Here is a 19,199-nt window from a genome sequence, read left to right as displayed (position 1 = left end):
GAGATTCTTCTTGTGGTGAAGTTTCTCCACCTTCTGCATGATGTTCCTCGTCTGCAGACTGAGATTCTTGTTGTGCTGAAGTTTCTCCACCTTCTGCATGATTTTCCTCTCCTGTGGATTGAAATTCTTCTTGTGATTAAGTTTCTCCACCTTCTGCACGATGTTCCTCGTCTGCAGACTGAGATTCTTGTTGTGCTGAAGTTTCTCCACCTTCTGCATGATTTTCCTCTCCTGTGGATTGAGATTCTTCTTGTGATGAAGTTTCTTCACCTTCTGCATGATGTTCCTCGTCTGCAGACTGAGATTCTTGTTGTGATGAAGTTTCTCCACTTTCTGTGGACTGAGATTCTACTTCCTCAAAATTTAAAAAAATGCCAGAATCAGAAGAATCATATTCTACTTATCACAACGCTACTTACACTATAAACACAGAAACGTACTGAAGTTTTCCCATTATTTTTAGTTTCCTTCTGCAACAGTACTTCTGAAAAATTGTTAGTTGATATAGATGAAAAGCTTATAATCATCTAGGCTGTAATTTGATATTGAGTCTCTGAATATTTCAAAAGAGCTCAAATCACTGGTAACTTTATTGAACATTGCTATTCTAAAACATTTTTAGCAGTGCGATCATTAAAAGCTAGTTTCATGCTCTTGACAGCAAATATCACCTGTAATACCTTGAGAAATCCAAACTTCAACAGTTCCTCGTGTTTACAGTACAAGAGTTCCCTGTAAAAGTAATTTGAATTTAGACACCATGCCAAACTAAACACACTAAACATGTATTTCATATTTAGAAATGTGTTCGATCATGATTTTTAAACAACAACCAAAAATTATTACTTACTAGCGCAATATAATTTGTAGAAGATTAGAAGAATTAGCATCCACTGAATTTTTCTGACCTTGGCATCAGACAGTTCAAGAAGTCAAAGAAAATGATGATGTTTGCAGTCTTTCCTTTTGTCATATACTTTACATCTTTAACTGAGGCAGTTATACAGCATTTGACTACATTTGCCTAAACAGTCAATGTAAAATGAGCCCTGAAATAGTTTGCATTCATTCACTGTGTACAGACGGCATATGAAAATCCTCAAACTCATCTGTCAGTTACACTCTTAAAAATAAAGGTGCTTCAAAAGGTTCTTCAAGTGATGCCATAGAAGAACCATTTTTGGTTCCACAAAGAACCATTCAGTCAAAGGTTCTTTAAAGAACCATCTCTTTCTTACCTTTTTATCATCTGAAGAACCTTCTTTCGCCACAAAGAACCTTTTGTGAAACAGAAAGGTTCTTCAGATGTTAAAGTTTCTTTATGGAACCATTTAGACAAAAAGGTTCTTCTATGGCATCGTGAAGCACCTTTATTTTTAAAGAGTGTATAAAGTTTTTAAGAGCAATTATGAATGAATGTCTTACACAAATAGCATTTTGGTACCTTTAAAATAATGGCAAGGCATTGTATAGGCTACTATGTGAGGAAGGTAGATATTAACTAAATGGGTACATTGTTTTCATCAACAGGATATTTTTAAATGTCAGCTTGGGGCAAGTTGTCACACATTTGAAATGTTATACATTTATTTAAAAAAAATTGATTTGAAATGTTTGAATGTTAAGTCTTTTACAGTTAGGCCTATGTTGTTTCATAACTTGGAAAAATGGAAATAAATACATCAAAATATCAAGAAATGGGTTTTTTTACTAGTAAAAAGTATGAAAATTACACCTGCTGTCTCCAAAATTAATTAATAGATTATTAACTGAATGAAAGAACAATATATTGAATGAATGAATGAATAATACAACAGAATATAGGGGAGAGCAGGGGGAGTTGAACCAGTTTTTACGGTGTGTTTAAAGTGAGCACATGACCGTAATGGGTCCAATTTAAATATGTACATACATTTCAGGATGTGGTGCATCTTTGGGAATAATCCCTTCATATCTAAAATAAACAGCTTTCAAATTATGGCTTTCCATAAAAATGTTTTTTTTTTAAAGTGGTCTCTTGGCTCAACTTGCCCCTTGAGGGGTAAACTGAGTCTAGGGAGAGGGTAAGTTGAGCCACACTGAGTTAAACTGTGCCGCTGATTATGCTGAAGTAAAACTGAACACTTTCAGCTCATGCTATATCAAAAGAAGAGAAATTCAATAAATATGGCTTCTTAAAAAATCAATTTGTGAGCCTTATGATGGACTGGATCAGGGGTGCCCAAACTCGGTGCTGGAGGACCGGTGTCCTGCAGAGTTTAGCTCCAACCCTAATTAAACCCACCTGAACCAGCTAAACAAGCTCTTAGTATAGATATGTTAGAAACTTCCCAGCAGGTGTGTTAAGGCAAATTGGAGCTAAACTCCGCAGGACACCGGCCCTCCAGCACCGAGTTTGGGCACCCATGGACTGGAGCCTTGTGCAGGGAAATACAATTTCATAAAAACTTCAATGGCCAATTTTCAAAAACAAAGTCTATTTAAAATTTTCTGAAAAAATCTAATTCAAAACAAAAAACAAAATCACAAATATTTGGTCTAAAACAAATGAAATATAACATAGAAATACAGTAAGATAATCCTTTATAAGGGATGATCCACTGGCTCAACACTGGCCCACTCTTACCATTTTAACAAACTTGTATCATCCAATAGTTTAGAACAGTATAGCCTCATATTATAACTTCCTAAAGCATTTTTTTCCCCCAGATTTGTCTGTTATTGTTCAGACACAAGAAGCATGCGTCCTTGAACATTAAAAATAACTTTGAACAGCAAAAAAAAAATAATGTTTTTGGAACCTAAACGTAGTTACCAATTATTTCATGGGCCTCTCTCCATCACAGGGTGAGAGTAAACGGACATCACTTGATCTAATTGTGGGCATATCAAAAATGTTGTATAAGGTTGCCTAGAAACAAGAGGTGGCTGGCTCAACTTGCCAGAATTCATCCACCGCGCGCGCCTGTAATGACAGGTGTGTGAGCGCGAGCGCGAGCGCGAGCGCGCAGGAGCAGCGGGTCAGCGTGGCATTACGTGACGTCATAATGCCCCGCTAGAAGAAAATGAACTTGATCAAAGAACACGCGCCGCGCCAACTGCAGTAACTTGTCCCTGTGGTTTATTAAATAAGTGAGCCGCTAATAAAACCCTACAATAACTATTTTCATCATGTCTCAAAGAACTCTTCCTTTGCTCATCATAAACCTCGGCGGAGAAATGATCTACATTCTGGATCAGCGCCTCCGAGCGCAGGACGACAACGATGATAAAACTCAGAGAGGTAACGATAATAGATACAATAGCTGCATATCTACCTTCATCCTGCTTTAGCAAGCTGACCATAACTAGTCCAACCTTCGCGCGTTGTTGTCTGTTTTATGAATGTATTATGACAATAAAAACAAAAGTAGGCTACGGACAAAAAAAAAAAAGAGTTGTTATATGAATTAATTTGATTTTCAAATGCTGCAAAAAGGGGAAAACCAGACTACTCGTTAAATGCAAACAATAAAATAAAAGCAAATAATGAAACGTTGCCATAATCCACAAACCATAAACATCCACATTTGGTGTGCCATTGATTGTCAGCCATCTTATTCCCATTATGTCATGTCAATCATCGTGCATATTTGCCTTATGCAAATCTTTGTAATATTTAGTAAGTTACTTTAAAAAGGTAGCCTAATCTAACTATCTGTCTGTCTCTAAATATATAATTGAAATGGATTTATAATGCAAATATAATGACAGTTTTAGAAATATATCTATTCACATGCATGATTTGATGTTATCTCAGCTGCTGTCAGAAGGTAGCTTGCTTAACTGACAGATTCATGTACAGTACCATGCATAATTTTCAATTGCACTAAACTATGCCCTGTCGTAAGACTGAGTGAAGGAGAAGTGCTTGCTCAGATGTAACAGAAAATTGGCCTTAACACAGGTTAAATGCTCTGTTGCAGGTCGTTGGACAGATGATGACAGGAAAAGAGGTACATTATTATTTTTTCATGACCTTTCTTCCTATTTAGTTTGTTCCAAATATTTGATATATATGTTACATGCAGCTTATTTTGTAACAGAAAAAGCATGTGTGGAAGAATCATTAACTGTTGTGAAATTCTAAGGGGTTTCGTTAAGAAATAAATAAATATATGTCATCCACACAGTGCCACATGTACCAAAAGCAATCAATAATCGGAGAAAGTCATATCATACTACATTTTATTATCCAAAATTAAGGTTAATATTATGTCTGTATTTCATAACCAAACCCATAATTAACTAATGTACAAAAATCATTTTTATAATGCAAACTTTAGCAGATTCTTTCCATTTCTTTCTGTGGGATATTTAGGATTTGACTCCTGCCTCAATGTTTCTCTTTTTCTTACTCATCTTTCTCATGCTCTTTCTAGTTATGAATGATATAGTGGCCACTATGTTCAATAAGGCTTTTCTAGAGGAGCTCTTGCGGCCGCAGGATCTGTACTCCCACCGAGCCCTGCGGACAGTTTTGACACGGCTAGCACACGCCTCTATTATGCGTCTAAACCCGCTCAGCATGGATAAGGTATGAACTCACCCTCTCCCCAGGCAAAAACAATTGTGAATCACACTCCTTTTTTTTTTTTTTGCATTGAGTTTTCTTAGAGTGTCAGTAATTAAATACACTATTAGAGAAAGATTTACTCAGATTAAACGTAATTCCTTAAAGTACTTTAAGAAATAGTAATAATGAATGGTCTTGATTGTACATGTACAGTATGCACCAGGCCAAAAGTAGGACTGGTTGTCCAGCTATTTAAAAAGAAAATGTGTGTGTTTTTTTAACTTGAAAAACACCAATACTTTTAGGCAACATTTTGCAGTTTACTTCTTACATTTAAGTCTTGACTGAACTTAAAATGTCAGTTTGCCATGGCTTAAAGGAATCGTTCATCAAAAAATTGACTTTTTCTGAAAATGTGTTCACACTCAGGCCATCCGGTTTGTTCACTGGAACAGACATTTAACCTTATATCACTTGCTCATCAATGGATCTTTGGCAGTGAATGGTTGCCATCAGAGTCCAAATCACTGATAAAATATGTAAAAAGTATGTAAAACAAGTAATCCACACGACTCCAGACCATCAATGAATGTCTTAAGTGAAAAGTTGTGTGTTTGTAAGAAACAAATCCATCAGTAAGTTGTTTTAACTTTAAACGGTCACTGTAACTGTAATATAATCCAATAAACAAATGAACTCATCTACATCTTGGATGGTCTGTGGGTGAGTAAAGCTTCAGCAAATTTTTGGGTCAACTATCAAAATCTGCCATGATCAACAGGCTATTAAATATGACAAAAAAAGGCAATGTAAACAAAGCAAGCAAATAATGTAACTATATCAAGTTTCATGCCCCAGTGCATGCTGGGAAGATATTGCATAAATGTTTTTTCAGTCTAGATCTATTTAAAGAAACAAAAAAAACAAAACATGCAGCATGGTGACTTAAATTAAAACAAATCAGAGAAAGCGCATTAAACACAACAAAATGCATTACTTGTGTTTCGGAACATTGTACTTCTGAACATTAAGGAAACAAAAAATCTTTATACTAAATAAATCTAAAATAAATTACATTTATCTATGAACCAGTAGCATTTTACAACGTGTAATGCAACTATAAAACAGTGCTATTTCTACTTGTTCCAACCCAGATAAATAGACTTAAATGTAGTCAGTTACATTCAGTCATATTAAATAATATTTCTGACTTGAATAAAACCAGTTAATTTAGACCACATATAGCACATTTTTCAGTTTATGTGGCACAAAAATGTTTACAGTCTATATTTATTACCAATTTCCTGTGTAAGTTTGTGTTGTTGTCTTTATTGTAGCTTTACGATTTGATGACTATGGCCTTTAAGTATCAGATCGTTCTGTGTCCACGTCCACAAGATTTACTGCTTATCACTTTCAACCACACGGACACCATCAAGGAACTGGTGAAGGATAATCCCAGCCTCGTTAACCAGATCAACGAAGCCCAGAGGCAGCTTATTGAGGTAAAAGTCCACTGTTGTCCACCAAGAACTAGCTTGCACTTAGATATTAAATGCGGTGTAAACATCTTGTTTCATTATGAGTAAAATATATATAAATATATCTACTTAAGAACTGTTGTAAAGATGAATTTTGTTGTTGTTGTAAAGTAATTCTATATCAAATCTATCACACATCCAGTTGCTTTTCTGTGCCAATGTTATTGCTATTTCTAGTGCACACTTGCCAAATTTAAAAAGCAAATTTTTCTAAGGTATACACACCCTTATCTGATGGTGAGTTTCAACTCATCCGACATACACTGCTGGTTCTCTTTCAAGATATGCAAATCAGGGTAAGTTGTTTGTTTATGAAAGCATATTGTCATTAGTGTTTGAAATGGATCGCTGCCAGATCATATGGTTGTATGCAAATCATTACTGAGTCATGACGTTTTTTATAAGAACATCCAAGCGCAGTCATTCCGTCATGCGCTTGTAGTGACACTTACTGATTGCGTGAGATTTTGTAATATGTTCTTTCATCAGGTCTCAATTTTCTTGAAAGAAAAAATCCAGAACCCAAATGGCCATTTTGTGCTGCAGACCTCAGGGCCGGTGCCTTACGGATTTGAGGTTCCTGGTTTAATCAGGTAACGCAGATGAAGGTCAGAGGTCACAAGCAGGATTCTTATAGTGAGTTCTTCATCAGTAGATTTTCAGTGAAAACCACACAGGCTTCATGGAAATAAGATCACATTATTACAGTCATACACACCCATACGCAAACAGTCACTTTGTTCCTTCAGAATTCCTTTGAACATTCTTGTCTCACAGGTATTTTAATGCTAAAGGCCGAGAGGTGAGGAGGACCAGGTTTCCCAGTGGAGGAAGCTACACAAGTGCTGTACGCCAGGGCTCATTTGACCTCTCTGGAGACAGGGTCACATTTTTGGGCACCAACATGTAAATATCAAAACTAGTAGTTAAGAATTATAAATGGTTTTAAAATTCCAATATTGTTAACATGTAAACAAAATAAAGTACATATATTTTTTTATGTATTACACATTTAAGTATATTTAAAATGCAATATAAAATAAAATTAACCATGTTATCTAATAGAGATAATTATTTAATATAAATACATATTTTAAAAAATCAGCAAGGATGCATTAAATTAATCAGGTGACCCCAAAGAGTTTTACCTTGTTACAAAACATTTTTTTTGAAGTGCGTTCCACTTCGTCAAGTGGACGAGGGAAGTTTACATGGACATACCCTCGACCTCTCGATTTTGACAGAGGGAGCGATTCTACTTCATATGCACACTTCAGGCCGCTCTGTAGACCACAATGCAACACGATTATGATGTCATTGCAGATCGCGTTTAATTTATCCCCACCCCAAACAACTCTATAATATATAAATGATTTTCTTTAACATTTATAATAGCCCAAACATACCTATAGAATGCTGCACCAAACAAATTCGTAAGGGGAAAAATGTAAACAATAAACCAACTCCATAGCGGATTCTAAGTGGTCAAGGGCTTAGGACGTTCCAGTTCAGCCCATTCCAAGGGTTCCACCAGAAGTGGACACTCATGCAACGTAATCAATGACATACATCCGAGTGAACGAGACGGAGGGAAGTTTGTGGTGCCGAGTGAAGGGCATAAAAAACGGACTGGAACACAGCCCTAGTGTGTGTGTGTGTGTATATATATATATATCACAGTTTCCACAAAAATAGTAAGCAGCATAAATTAATTACATTCTAAAATACATTCAAATGGAGGACAGTAAGCTATTTTAAATTGTAATAATATATTTTACTGTTATTACAGTTTTACTTTATTTTTCCAATGAAATACAGTGGGGGAAAAAAGTATAAAAAAAAAAAAGTTTTTTTAAATCTTGTTTGTATGTGAATCTCTGTTGACCTCTGTACAGGTACAACACACCCTCACCTGAAGAAATGGATCCATCAACTACCTCTAACAGCACAAGGAAACCAAAGCAGGTACACCCTGACTGCAGGCATCATGCAAGATTCCAATAGTACAGCTCATGTGAAGGAAAACAAAAGACTACTACTAATGTAATATAATATAACATTAATAACATGTAGATTTATTGAAATTTTATCTTTGCAACTCAATGTTCTCTGGATTTTACTGTGTTTTTGTATGAATATCTGAACATGTTGTGGACAGGCAGACACAACGCCCAATCCTCTGGCCACAGAGGAACTCAACCTGCTCGCTAAACTAATGGGTGGAATGGAGATGGAGAAAATCTTGAATGTGGACGCTGGTTTCAAAGTGAACCTGTTAGCCTCAGACCAGGAGGAGGAGGGCATGTAAGCATTACTAATCCAGACATAATCCTGCAACAAGCCACACACAACCTCGAAGGCATGCTTGATTTTCTATTGTACTTTTATGTTGCTGCTTTATACTTTTTGGATCTTATATATAAATGTAAAATATAAAATAATATATGAAATAAAATAAGTTTACATTATTCAATTTTAAGTTTATTCAGAACTTTGAGTACAATAATAATAATAATAAAAAAAAACTTAAACTTATTTTTGCTTTAGCTAGTTGCCAAGGCAATGGTTCTTATTTAGTTTAACAATGTACTAAAATAACTCAAACTAAAATAAAAATTTATAAAAACTATAGAGGCATACTTACTTATGCCTATTACCCCTACTGGGGCATAGGCCACCGACAAGGGTTCTCCAGGCATCCCGGTCCTGGGCCAGTCTCTCCAGCTGTCCCCAAGTGCAGCCTGTATTCTTGACATCGACTTCCTCGGCCTCTCTCTCTTTCGAGGTCGGCCTCTTTCTTTTCCCTTGGGGGTTCCATGTCAAGGCTTGCCTAGTGATGTTGGAAGCTGGTTTACGGAGAGTGTGTCCTAACCATCTCCAGCGACATTGAATGATCTCTTCGTCTGCTGGTTTTTGGCTTGTGCGCTGCCAGAGTTCCTGGTTGCTGATGGTATCGGGCCATCTGATCTGGAGAATGTGCCGCAGACATATGTTGATAAATGTCTGTATCTTTTTGGTGGTGGTTACAGTGGTCCTCCATGTTTCAGAGCCATAGAGCAGCACTGACTTCACTTTTGTGTTAAACACCCTGATCTTTGTTTTGATGGACAAGTCTCTTGAACTCCAGATATTCTTTAGTTGGAGAAAAGCTATCCTGTCCTTGCCAATCCTTGCTTTCACATCGGTCAGTTCCACCCTGTTTATTTACGATGCTGCCAAGGTATGTGAAGTCGTCTACCTCCTCTAGCGGTTCTCCTTCCAGCACTATGGGTGATGTGTTGGTAGTGTTGACCTTCAGGACCTTGCTCTTCCCTTTGTGGATGTTGAGGCTAAGGTGAGTGGAGTTTTCTGCCACAATGCTGGTCTTTTCCTGCATCTGCTGCTGGGTGTGGGAAAAAAGGGCCAAGTCGTCCGCAAAGTCAAGGTCGTCCAGTTGGTTCAATAGAGTCCCCTGGATGCCGTTTCGCTTTTCCGCTGTGGATGTTTTCATGACCCAATCAATGGCCAGCAGGAACAAAAACGGCGACAACAAACAACCTTGCAACACTCCTGTTTGTACCAGGAAGGCGTCTGTGAACCACTCTACAAGACCGCTGTGAACCACTCTACAAGTCAGTCCCTCGTAAGAGTTCCTGATGATGTTAGTGATTTTCTCCAGCACCCCGTAATGTTTAAGCAGCCTCCAAAGTGATGCCCTGTCCATGCTATCGAACGCCTTCTCGAAGTCAATAAAATTTATGTACAGGGATGAGTTCCACTCGAGAGACTGTTCCAGGATGATGCACAGAGTTGCGATCTGGTCTGTGCATGATCTATCTTTGCGAAAGCCAGCCTGTTGGTCTCGTAGCTGGGGGTCGACAACGTCTTTCATTCTTTCCAGTAGAATCCTATTAAAAACTTTCCCTGGGATGGATAGTAGTATAATCCCTCTATAGTTAGAACAGGAGCTCAAGTTGTCGTTCTTTGATATCTTAATGAGATAACCCTCTTTCCATTCTGTGGGTACTTGTTCTTCTACCCAGATCTTCTTAAAAAGGGGATGGAGCATCTCTACTGTAGTCTCTGTGTCAGCCTTTAATGCCTCTGCTGGAATACTGTCGGGTCCTACTGCCTTACCGCTTTTCAATTTCATAATGGCTTTACAGATTCCTTCTTTTGTTGGTGCACTACCGTCTACTGGCAAATCTCTAACTGCTGGTTGGATATCTGGTGGGGCTGGCCTGTTAAACAGCTCCTCAAAGTGTTCAGCCCATCTTCTCTTCTGTCCTTCATCGTCATTTATCTGTTTTCCATCCTTGTCTTTTACTGGTCTTTCTGGTTTACTAAACTTTCCAGCTAACTTTTTGGTGGTGGCAAACAAGTCTTTAATGTTTCTATTTCTGTCGGCTTTTTCTGCTCCTGCTACTAGGGTCTCTACATATTTCTTTTTATATACCTTTATACTTTTCTTGACACTCTTGTTTGCTTGTGTATATTGTTCCTGTGCCTTGGCTTTCTCTGCACGTGTGCGGCTGTTGTTTATTTCTTCTTTCTTCTCTTTTCTATGTTCTATTTTCTTCAAAGGGTCTTCCTAGATCCACTCCTTGTGATTGTATTTTAGTGGGCCCAAGACTTCTTGGCAGGTTTTCTTCATCGCCTCATTTACCGTCTTCCATTTCTTGTCTACCGTTTCCTCTTCATCATCTTCTTCCATTTGTTCTTGCAGGACTTGAAATGTGTTTGCAAGTGTAATTTTAAATCCCTCCAGTTTGGTTGAATCGCTCAGAAGTGTTGTGTTGAATCTATATCTCCGATTTGACTCCCTTGTCCAATTTCCCCTAAGTTTCAGCTTTACACGGGCAACAAGGAGTTGGTGGTCCGAAGCAACGTCAGCGCCTCGTCTGACATGCACTTGGAGGGACCTCCTAAATTTCTTGGTAATTCATACATGGTCAATCTGATTCTTGGTGGAGAGGTCCAGTGATATCCAGGTAGCCTTGTGTATTTGTCTGTGAGGGAAGACGCTTCCTCCTATGACTAGTTTTTTACAGTGCAAATGTCAGCAAACCTCTCTCCATTTTCATTCATCTCCCTCAAGCCCTCTCGTCCCATGACCACCTCATATCCCAAGTTGTCTCGCCCGATCTTTGCATTAAAGTCTCCCATTACCATGGTGATGTCTCTTCCTGAGTGACTGTCAATGATGGTCTGCAATCTGTTGTAAAAGTATTCCTTATCTTCCTCGCTGTCATTTGTTGGGGCATAACACTGGATAATATTCATGTTTAGTCTTCTCTTCTTAGTTCTAAACGAAGCAGTGATGAGTCTTGGTCCATGTGCCTCCCATCCAATGAGTGCTCTCTGTGCAGCCTTGGAAAGCATGAAGGCCACTCCCTAGGTGTGTGACGCATTTTCTTCCTCATGTTCTGAGAACAGCAGTAATTCTCCTGTAGCGAGCCTTTTCTGGACGGAGTCTATCCATCTAGTCTTGCGGATGCCGAGGATGCAGATGTTATAATTCCTCATTTCCGCTGCCACCTGCGCTGTCTTTCCAGATTCGAACATGGTGCGCACATTTCATGTTCTGATGATGGTGGTGGTCCTGGTAGAAATGATGGTCTTCGGCCTGGTAGCTTCCAGTGTCTGGCTTTTACTACCGGGCCTCTCCCAGAACCGATAGGTCAGTTAAAATCCTTGTTGGCAAGATCTTTTTTTACGGGGAGGGGTTGCTAGCCCTTCGCCCAACTCTCCTCCTTTTACATCCGGCCTTGGGACCGGCAATGGCGGAGTTTAGAGGCATACATACAAAAAAAAAAAACTAATACAAAATGACAAAAATGCACATACACACAATATGGAGTGTTGCTAGATATGTTTGGGTACAAGCCCCAATATTGGTATATGTGAATGTGAATTGACCTGAGAATAATTTTGTATTATATATTTCAATAATCAAGTCATGTGTTCTTTCTGTCAGCTGTTTAGAAAAAGAACTAGTGATACCAGATTCGAAAAGTTCAGAAATTGTTTGTGATTCAGTTTGATTCATTAGCGAGTGGTTTCTCACAGCGAAATAATAATGAGATATTTTATAAGAAAAAAAGAGTGCTGGGTGAGTTGGATATTTACCTACAATCCAATATAGAAAAAATTGCAAATGTCTTGCAAAGAATAAAGAAATAAATGACAAAATAAGTTGGGTAGTATGTAGTTTTGTTTTTTTTCCCAAAGGGCGGATTGAAAATCACAGGTAAACATTTTTGTTATTTTAAATAACCAATCTCTTCAAATGTTTTTCAGTGGAATTTCAGAAGAAACGGCACATCAGTCATCTAGAGTCATTAACATACAAGCCACGCAGGTGCTGTGCCATGCACTTTACAAATCTGCTCATGTCCTTGTTTACTTTATTTTGTTGCCCAGGGCTGGGAATGCTACTAGTAAAATCTACTATCATTTACTAAGAAACCACAGCATTGCTCCAGGGGCGAGCTTAATTTAGAGCTTTTTGGCATATGATTTTAACTCCTATCAAATTTAAGTTACTGGAAAGTTAACACCAAAAGAAGCAACCATTCAGCAATGGTAATTCAGGAATGTTTTATGAGTTTGGAATAATATTTTAGCATTACCTGCCCTAGACACAGTTAAGTGCATATAAGTACATACTGAGTTTGTGGTAATCTCAAAACACATCATTAGAACATCATAAAAAAATGTTTTACATTAGTGACACTCTCATAAATTTACTAATAATATTTTTTAGTAAACTAATAACTAATAAAAACCAAACTCTAAGTTTCAGTAAATGGCTCAATATAAATCACTTTTTAAAAAATGTTTACCTTGGTATTCTCAGGATCAGCTGGCCAGTACTGAGCTGGCACGCATAGCGGGAGAATTTGATGAAGGGGGAAGCCTGACAGAGGGATCCGGGAACAAGGGGGACGACTTGCTGGCTATGATGGATGAGCTCTAAAGGTCAGTGACTGTAGACTTTGTGTCAGGATACATGTGGTAATTCTGAAAGGTTACAGAAAAATATGGTAGGTTTGGAAATGCCTGGCATTTATACGTTCAAAACATGACTAAGAACAAGCTGGAAGCAAAATCGCATTCTAATGGGTTGTGTTTATGATTTCCTAAATTATGTGATGTTTTAAACTGGTTGAAAAAATGTTGAAAATTAAAAATGTTGACAGTTTCTTCTAAATTCGTTTTCATAAAACACTTGCGTCTATAATGTCAGTTTAATATGTCTTATTTGATTGACGGACAATGACTGATTTATCTCTTTATCTAGTTTCTTTGCAGCAAAATGAAAGTCAATCATTTTGAGTTCAGTGGAACAGACTGAAGGCGTTTCATTCTGCTGACAGAAAACCACACCAACACACATTCAGACAAGTGTCAACAATATCACCTTCAATATAAAGAGACTGAAATGTTGAACTGTGTTCTCAGGATAATTTATACATGTCAGATTGGGACAAGATGTCACATGGGTTAGATTTATTTTTTATCTATTTCTTTCTTTAGGCTATTAATTGACATTCTCTATATTATGTTTTCCAAGTCAGCACAAAACTTTTAACAAAGTACATTTTAATGTATAGCCTATGTACTGTGTACAACAATGTTTTAACATAAAAATCTAAAATGTAAGCACATAAAAAATAAGGTTGTGGGAGAAGAAAAAACATTTGATACATATAATTAGCTACAGTTAAATCACAAGAGTAGTTTGGCATTTTTGCATGTTATCTTTAGTATTTTTACTGTTCCGATTTAGCCATTAAATAACATAATAACATTACTGGTATGTTGCTTTTTCCAGACAGTATTTCATATATCAAACAAAGCAATTCTCAAATCAACAGCAGATGCCCATTGTGACAACGTGCCCCGCTACAGCAGTGAACCTTTTTCTTCTTGATCAACGGCTGAAATAGCTGACTTTCAATAATAAAAAATCACTCTCGTCACTCTCCTCTGCGACAAAGCGCGGCACTCGAAACCATTTAGGATGTAAACATGATGTTTTGTGCATGTTAGACAACACAAAGCAAGGTAATAAAACAAATACTTTTACCTCAAGTGGAATTTATGACTGACTCTGGGTTCAAAATGTAATTATTTTGTAATTATTTCCTCTCTAAATGAAAACAAATCTCGCGTGCCTCAATCTGCAGTCTATGGCCTCAATAAGGACGTTAAAGATAAAGTTGCAGGAAAGCTTAATATTTGTGACTAGTATCGTTTTAAGTGATCACTAGTGACTGTTCTTTAAACAGTACTTCGCTCGAAAATAATATTTTTCTTGCATGTATCTAGGTAAGTTAGTTATTTAGTCTTTGCAACAAGTCACTATTTCAATATCAATAGCATATAAGTATTATTGATATATATATGAAATGTAACTTATGTTTGTGTTACTTTTTGTTGAATGTTTTTGTGCTTTAAATACTTTGATATTTTGTTATATAAGATAAATACATCCATATTTATCCATAAAAGTTCATTTTTACTGACTTTGACATTATTGCTTTTCATTCTATATCACACCTGGTTAGACAACAAACCTATTTGGCATATTTCCCATGCAAGGTTGTGGTAAGAAAGTTATTTCCCTTAACCAGGAAATTAACGTCTTAGAATTGACAAGACAGTTGACCCTGAGTGGTCAGCTAAATATCTACAGTGGATCTAAAATATGAATAGTTAATTATAACTAGTTATGGTTAATTATTCATATTTCCCCATGAGCTGATTCGCTACATTTGTCTGTCAGCAGAGCCTCTCAGAAACCTGTAATTATCATTAATTATGTGCAAGTGTGCATATTAGGGCTGCCACTAACGACTATTTTTATTTTGATTAATCTATCGACTGATTAATCAGTTTAGCTAAACGATTAATTTCCCACAAAAAATTTTTACAATTTTACTTAGAATTATTTTATTAAACTATATTTTATTAAACCAAATGAAATCCAAATTTCTATGAAATCCTTTTTTAAAGCAAAAGCAAGTGTCCATCTCATAATCCAAATCACTGAAATCAAAGTTCAGTATTATAGTGTAAGAATGACAACATATCCACGTGTTCTAGTCTACTAATAATACAATTATAATCAAAAACACTTTTTAAAGGAGTATTTACCAGAAATGTTATTTACCAGAATTTATTTAGGAGAAAAATGTAAATGTGCAGTATAAAAAACTTTTTTTTTTTAATAAATAAAATCAATTAATTGGAGATGCTTTTGATTATTAAAATTTAATGGAACCATTAAAATGGAATCCAGAAAATACTGGAAAACAGAATTTGGTCAAGATAAAACTGTAAAACTCAATTAATTAGACAGACTTTTTGATTAATGCAATTTAATTTAACCATTAAAACGGAGTATAGAAAAATGAAAATGCAACAAAACTGAATTTGGAAACAAAATGGATTTGTAATTATAATTAATTCTTTTGTGGTAATAAAAATAGATGTAAGTGAACAATAGCCTTTAAAATTACTTAAAATGCATATATAATAGCAATGAGGCAATAATAATTAGTTAAAGTAAAGTATCAAAAGCAAGAAATCATATGGTTTTATTGAACAAAACTGTTAAAATACATAATGTATTATAAACAATAGAGCTAATGTACATTACGCATTACAACAAAGGCCTGCAGAGGGAGCCAACGGCCTGATGATTATTTTTACACATTACTGTGCGATCTAATACTTGTTTAATATTTACCAAGCACCATTTCTTTCAAATGACCACTTAATCTTTAATATTTGGCCATTTTGCATGGATTTATAAATGATTTACCTTACAAATCTGATGAAATGGCACATGTTGCGTTCCCAGATGAACGTTATAATAAACCCAAACTCACAACAACATGCAGAGATGGAGTTTGAGACGATCCACACACATGTAAATGATAACAGTTCCTGTGGAACTACTGTGAACGGAGCCGCTGTGTGACACATGTGCTTAACCTACACGCATGTAAATAATTAAAGCACATATACTGTATTAGAACGGCATTGCATATAATTAATTAAATCGTAGCGTTTGTGAATTCACAATTATGCTTAATTATGATTTTTAAATGGGTTAAATATATTATGCAGCCTTGGCAAACAGTCTAATAATGTGTTTTATGGATTCTCGTCCATGAAATGCGCCACTTCCGGTATTTTGCCGGTTAGTCAACCGCGAGCAAAATTAAGTCGAGGATTTAAAAAAATCGAATAGTCAAATAAAATCGACGAATCGCGACAGCCCTAGTGCACGTGCTCAAAAACATTTAAATAGAAACGTTGAGCAGGTAGCTAATGGTGTAATACAAATCATACATTTATTTGTGGCTACTTTTTTATAATTAATTAGCAGAGAATAACAAGTTTGCTTTTCATCTTCTTTGGTGTCATAAAAAGAAACAAAAAAAGAAAGTGGTTGGTTGTTAAATTACTCCCACTGTAAGACAGATGACATTGTCCACATGTTAATGACTTCTCTGTGCACAGGTGAACATGGACGTGAGCCATTCCATTCGTGAACGCACCATCGCCGAGAACAGTCTGGTGATTCTTCTTCAGGGTCTGCATGGCCAGGTGACCACCATTGACCTGCGAGACGAGAGCACGGCGAGGGGACGCGTTATTAACGTAGACGCTTTCATGAACATCCGGCTGGAGAAGGTTCTGTACAGGGACAGACGTGGACGTGTGTCCAGTATGGACGACTTGTTCATCACGGGCTGAAACGTGCGTTATGTCCACATCCCAGACCACATGAACATTATAGAGACAATAGAGACCCAGCTTGCCAAAATACACCACGTGCGAAACTTTGGAGCAAGCGGTGGATGCAAAGAATACTCTAAGAAAAAATAGTTTTTATGAGAAACTCACGTTTGTCTTGCAAATATATGGTTTACTATAATATACTGTTAATTTTCATTAAGTAATGCAGTCATGGAGCAAAATGTAATGCATAGTTTACTTTGAAAATGTTGCTAGTTGGTGACTGAAAGAGCTCTGAATATCATCTCTAGGAAAAGTGTGGGAAAAGTTATTTCTGTTTACTCTAGTGGTTTGAAAAAGCAGTAAACGGTGAAATAACCACTGATCGATGAGTTCCTTAATTTGACATTGTGTTTGTTTAAACAACACATCTTTTTACTTTTTAATATTTGTTCTGTCTCTTAATTGCAATGTCAATATCTCTCAACCACAGTAATTATGTTTATATGCAAATATTGGTACTTTGCAGCCTTTATTTGTGCAAAAACATTGTTTTCAGTTTAATGACTGTTAATGTTTTTTTATTGCTGAAGTTTCGTAAGATCAGGATTGGTGATAATTTCAGACGATCATATAAATAATAAAGAGAATAGTCCTGGATTGGATTGCACAGTAATCTTCTAACATGGCAAGCTGTTGGAGATAAAGATATACAATTACATAGTAACTTGAACTGTATGTATAGTACAGTATAATGAACTATCAAATTAGTACTATTTTGTAGTAGTTCACCAAAAAATGAAAATGTGCTGAAAATTTACTCAGACCATCCAAGATGTAGATGAGTTTGTCTCTATATCATAATAGAATTGTAGAAATATAGCATCACATCACTTGCTCACCAATAGATCCTCTGCAGTGAATGGGTGCCGTCAGAATGAGAGTCCAAACAGCTGATAAAAACATCACAATAATCCATATCACTCCAGTCCATCAATTAATGTCTTGTAAAACAAAAATCTGCATGTCTGTAAGAGACAAATCCATCATTAAGGCCATCCCCTGTTGTCCTCTCACATCAAAATCCACCAACATATTTGTTTAGAACAGTTTTTAACTGTTTTTGCTTGTAAACGGTGCTTGATCTGTGCATATTTCTCCCCTGATTGAGATAAGAATACTTTTTTCACTGTTGAAAGCAATATTATAGATAGAGGACTTGTTTTTTTAAGCCAGAAGCAGCGGATTAAAGTTAAAAAACGCCTTAATAATGGCTCTGTTTCACATTTTAAATTTTGCGTGAAACATTCCTTTAACCCGAGCCTTCAGATTGGACTAACACACAGAAGGAATTCAAATGCTTTTGCCTCCTAAATTGTCTGTTTTTGTCTCAGTTCGTGGCCAATGTGGCAAGAGATTTTACATCTTATTTTGGAGCAATATTATTTTGCTTTCAGAATGCTACATATGTTTTGGCATTGCGTATGAGGATGCAGGATTTTCAGTGACCACATAATCATCGTCCTTGCAATGACTCAAACCTCATTCCTGTCCGGACACAGGAATATTCTGGTAAACAAAAAAGCATTGCACAACATGAAAATTACATATGCTGCTTATGAAGAAACCTTCAATCCCAATTAGGGAAAAATCCTTTTTTAAGGGTTTGAATGCTGGTGCATGATGTTCAAGGCGTTCAATCTCAATGGGCAATTCAACTCAACTTGTATTTCGCTTTTTCCCAGCATGCACCTGCCGATGTGAGTATGCTGCCCACATTATGTCCTTTTATATCCATCAGACTCAACTTATCTGAGGAGCATGGTTCACAGGTTTTCATTGGCTGTTGCTAAGCTTAGGACGCCATTCGGTTAAGAGTCGCTTCAGGTGTTTAACTCTCCTCAGACGGGAACAAAAAGAGCTCTTTTAATCCAGCCATAGCCTGAAGCGCCAGGCGCTGTGCCCACTGCAGACATTTCCTGTTCCACCCCGCAGCGTTAACCCTCAACAGACAGATCTTTCTGGCATGCTCGACGTGGCCCGTCCCAGAGGTTGGGCGGTCGGCCTTATTCAAGCCTGCACACGATGAAAGACACATCATTTAGGGGCGTGTTTGAATGTTGAAAGTGAAGACAAACAGAAGCATAAAGAGGCTGGGTTCAGTTTTACATTTGCCACCTATTACTTTTGAGCTCTGCATGTTGTATAGGACATTTATTTTGGCTTCCTTTATAAATATTCATACATAGTTTAAAGACTGGCTTGATCATGCAAAAAAGTATTTTAATCAACTGGTGTATTAGAGATTTTAATGTTCTCAGAAATGCAAAGTGGCACAATATTGATTCTTAATTTTGGGGGGAAAATTA

The 19,199-nt window shown here is 36.7% G+C and overlaps 1 protein-coding gene across 3 annotated transcripts; it reads left to right on the top strand.

Moving 5' to 3' along the window:
- Positions 1–3,043: 3,043 nt before the first annotated feature.
- Positions 3,044–17,318, top strand: oscp1a (organic solute carrier partner 1a). Of its 3 annotated transcripts, XM_016233495.1 has the most exons (14): positions 3,044–3,283; positions 3,966–3,995; positions 4,422–4,576; positions 5,893–6,060; positions 6,312–6,392; positions 6,586–6,689; positions 6,874–7,002; positions 7,992–8,061; positions 8,255–8,400; positions 12,376–12,436; positions 12,935–13,056; positions 13,390–13,580; positions 13,913–14,145; positions 16,612–17,318. In XM_016233495.1, the coding sequence occupies exons 1-11, from the start codon at positions 3,172–3,174 to the stop codon at positions 13,052–13,054; spliced, it is 1,176 nt and encodes a 391-aa protein (XP_016088981.1). In that variant the 5' UTR covers positions 3,044–3,171; the 3' UTR covers positions 13,055–13,056; positions 13,390–13,580; positions 13,913–14,145; positions 16,612–17,318. The 3 variants fall into 3 exon arrangements, with proteins under 3 accessions (XP_016088981.1, XP_016088982.1, XP_016088983.1); XM_016233496.1 differs by lacking the exons at positions 13,390–13,580; positions 13,913–14,145; XM_016233497.1 differs by lacking the exons at positions 13,913–14,145; positions 16,612–17,318 and having other exon boundaries at positions 13,379–13,650.
- Positions 17,319–19,199: the final 1,881 nt, after the last annotated feature.

This window comes from Sinocyclocheilus grahami, unplaced genomic scaffold, assembly GCF_001515645.1.
Source record: "Sinocyclocheilus grahami isolate Dianchi unplaced genomic scaffold, SAMN03320097.WGS_v1.1 scaffold432.1, whole genome shotgun sequence".
NCBI classification, from domain to species: domain Eukaryota; kingdom Metazoa; phylum Chordata; class Actinopteri; order Cypriniformes; family Cyprinidae; genus Sinocyclocheilus; species Sinocyclocheilus grahami.
Note: the sequence above shows the minus strand (reverse complement) of the source record. Positions and strands in the feature narration are given on the sequence as shown.